The sequence below is a fragment of the Sinocyclocheilus rhinocerous genome, unplaced genomic scaffold, assembly GCF_001515625.1.
Source record: "Sinocyclocheilus rhinocerous isolate Xijiao unplaced genomic scaffold, SAMN03320098_v1.1 scaffold2369, whole genome shotgun sequence".
Lineage (NCBI taxonomy): Eukaryota > Metazoa > Chordata > Actinopteri > Cypriniformes > Cyprinidae > Sinocyclocheilus > Sinocyclocheilus rhinocerous.
This window is the reverse complement of record NW_015645530.1, coordinates 365,590-367,809: the sequence shown is the minus strand read 5'-3', so window position 1 is coordinate 367,809 and position 2,220 is coordinate 365,590. Positions and strand designations below refer to the sequence as shown.

Below are 2,220 nucleotides of genomic sequence, written 5' to 3'. Positions count from 1 at the left end.
TGACCAGACATGTGTGTGTGTGTGTGTGTGTGTGTGTGTGTGTGTGTGTGGATGGGGCTGTTGTTTTTTGCTCCGGGGTCTGAATATTGTCCAGCAAGGATTACGTAACAACAGCGCAAGCTGAGTTTCATTTGGTCTGTAAACGCGTGACAGGCAGCGCAAGCAGCTGCAATGCAATGCGATCTCATCTCTCTCTCTCTCTCTCTCTCTCTTTCTCTCTCTCTTTCTCCACCTCTAAAGATTCAACAAGGAGCTCTTTTGTACAACTTTCAAGCAAAACATTTCACCAAATGAAATTTTAGTTTAAGGTGACAAAACATTCTGTACATAATTAAGACAAAATTTGGGCACTTTATGAAACCTTAGTGCTGGGGTTCTCAACTCTGGCCCTTGAGGTCCATTTTCCTGCGGAGTTTAGATGCAACTCTAATCAAACACAACTGAACAAGCTAATAAAGGTCTTCAGGATTACTAGAAAGTTACAGGCAGGTGAGTTTGATCAAGGTTGGAGATAATCTCTGCAGGAAAGTGGACCTCGAGGGCCAGAGTTCAGAACCCCTGCCTTAGTGGGTCATGCAAATATCATCAAATTATGTTGATTGTACCGCATCCAGATTAGACTGTAATTTCCATTAAACTAACAAAGAATTCCATGCTGTTATCTTGTTAAATGTATGATCATTTGTGAATGTTTTTCAGGGGATGGCTGTGGACACACAGTGCTGGGTGTGAGCAGTGGGAGCCTGGCGTCTCTGGGGTACCCTCTGTCCTATCCCTCAAACTCTGTGTGTGAATGGGAGATCAGCGTGACCACCGGACACACAATCCTTGTGCGCATTGCGGATCTTGACATAGACACAAACAACTGCCAAGTTTCTTACCTGCGACTCTATAATGGCCACGGACCGGGGCGAACGGAAATTGGTGAGAAACACTTCTGAACACAATGTGCATTTGTTGTTGTTGTTTTTCTAGTCTTCAGTCACATTTATACTTATAATATAAATTGAGATCATTATATTAAATTTGCAAAAAAGTCTTTTATTTTCAAAACTTTTGTAATCTATGGCCCTATTTACACCTGGTATTAATAAAATTTGTTGTCGAAAAAGTTGCCAAAAACTGTGAAACTATACTGCAGTGTTGAATTGAATGAAATATCTTTATTGTCATTGTATGAGAGCAGTTATTATCCCTTATACAATACTGTAAAAACTATAAATAATTTCAAATAAACCAAATAAATTAAAAATAAGAGTAACAAACATTATAAACTATGTAAACCCGTTTCCGTCACTGAATAAAAAATAAAAAAGGTAATTGCGACTTTTTATCTCACAAATCTTACTTTTTTTCTTGTAATTGCAAGTTTACATCTCACAATTCTGACTTTTTTCTCAGAATTGCGTGATATAAACTCGCTATTGCGAGTTATAAAGTCAGAATTGCGAGATAAAAACTCACAATTGCGAGTTATAAAGTCAGAATTGCGTGATATAAACCCGCAATTCTGAGAAATAAACTCGCAATTGCGAGTTATAAAGTCAAAATTGGACTTTATAACTCGCAATTGCGAATTTATATCACGCAATTCTGACTTTTTTTCTCATAATTGTGACTTTATATCTTGCCATTTTGACTTTATAACTTGCAATTGCGAGTTCACAATTCTGAGAAAAAAAGTCTGAATTGCGAGATAAAAAGCAATAACCTTGTTTTATTCAGTGGCGGAAACGGGCTTCCATAAAAAACCTTAATGTTACCTTAATGTTAAAATAATATATAAGTAAAAATAATAATAATAATAGTAATAATAAAGTAAATATATGTTGTTTACTTGTATATATGTCACAGTGAGAAGATAAGATTGCAATTTCTGTTTTATGCTGTTTTATGGCAGCAAAACCACCCACTAATGTACAGAGTGCTGATGAGTGAATGGAAAAGAATTGAAAATGATTTCCATTTCTCTTTCTGCAGTGAAGTTTTGTGGAGGGAAAGAATGGAAAGACGCTGTCATACAGTCGGAGGGGCATCAGGTCACAGTGCAGTTCATGAGTGGACCACACAAAAACGGCCGTGGCCTCTTCCTCTCCTACACCAAGACTCAGCACACAGGTAAGCAGTCAAGAAACACTTCTCGCTATTATCAGTGTTAAAAACAGCTGCTTAGTATAAATATATATATATATATATATATATATATATATATATATTGTG

General features: G+C 36.7%; 1 protein-coding gene across 1 annotated transcript in view; it reads left to right on the top strand.

The window, feature by feature from the left end:
- Positions 1-2,220, top strand: part of LOC107706081 (discoidin, CUB and LCCL domain-containing protein 2-like) — a 20,735-nt gene that overhangs the window by 3,587 nt on the left and 14,928 nt on the right. The window contains exons 2-3 of the mRNA XM_016509660.1: positions 700-924; positions 1,981-2,118. Of these exons, the coding sequence (XP_016365146.1) occupies positions 700-924; positions 1,981-2,118 (363 nt within the window). The remainder of the gene's footprint in view (positions 1-699; positions 925-1,980; positions 2,119-2,220) is intronic.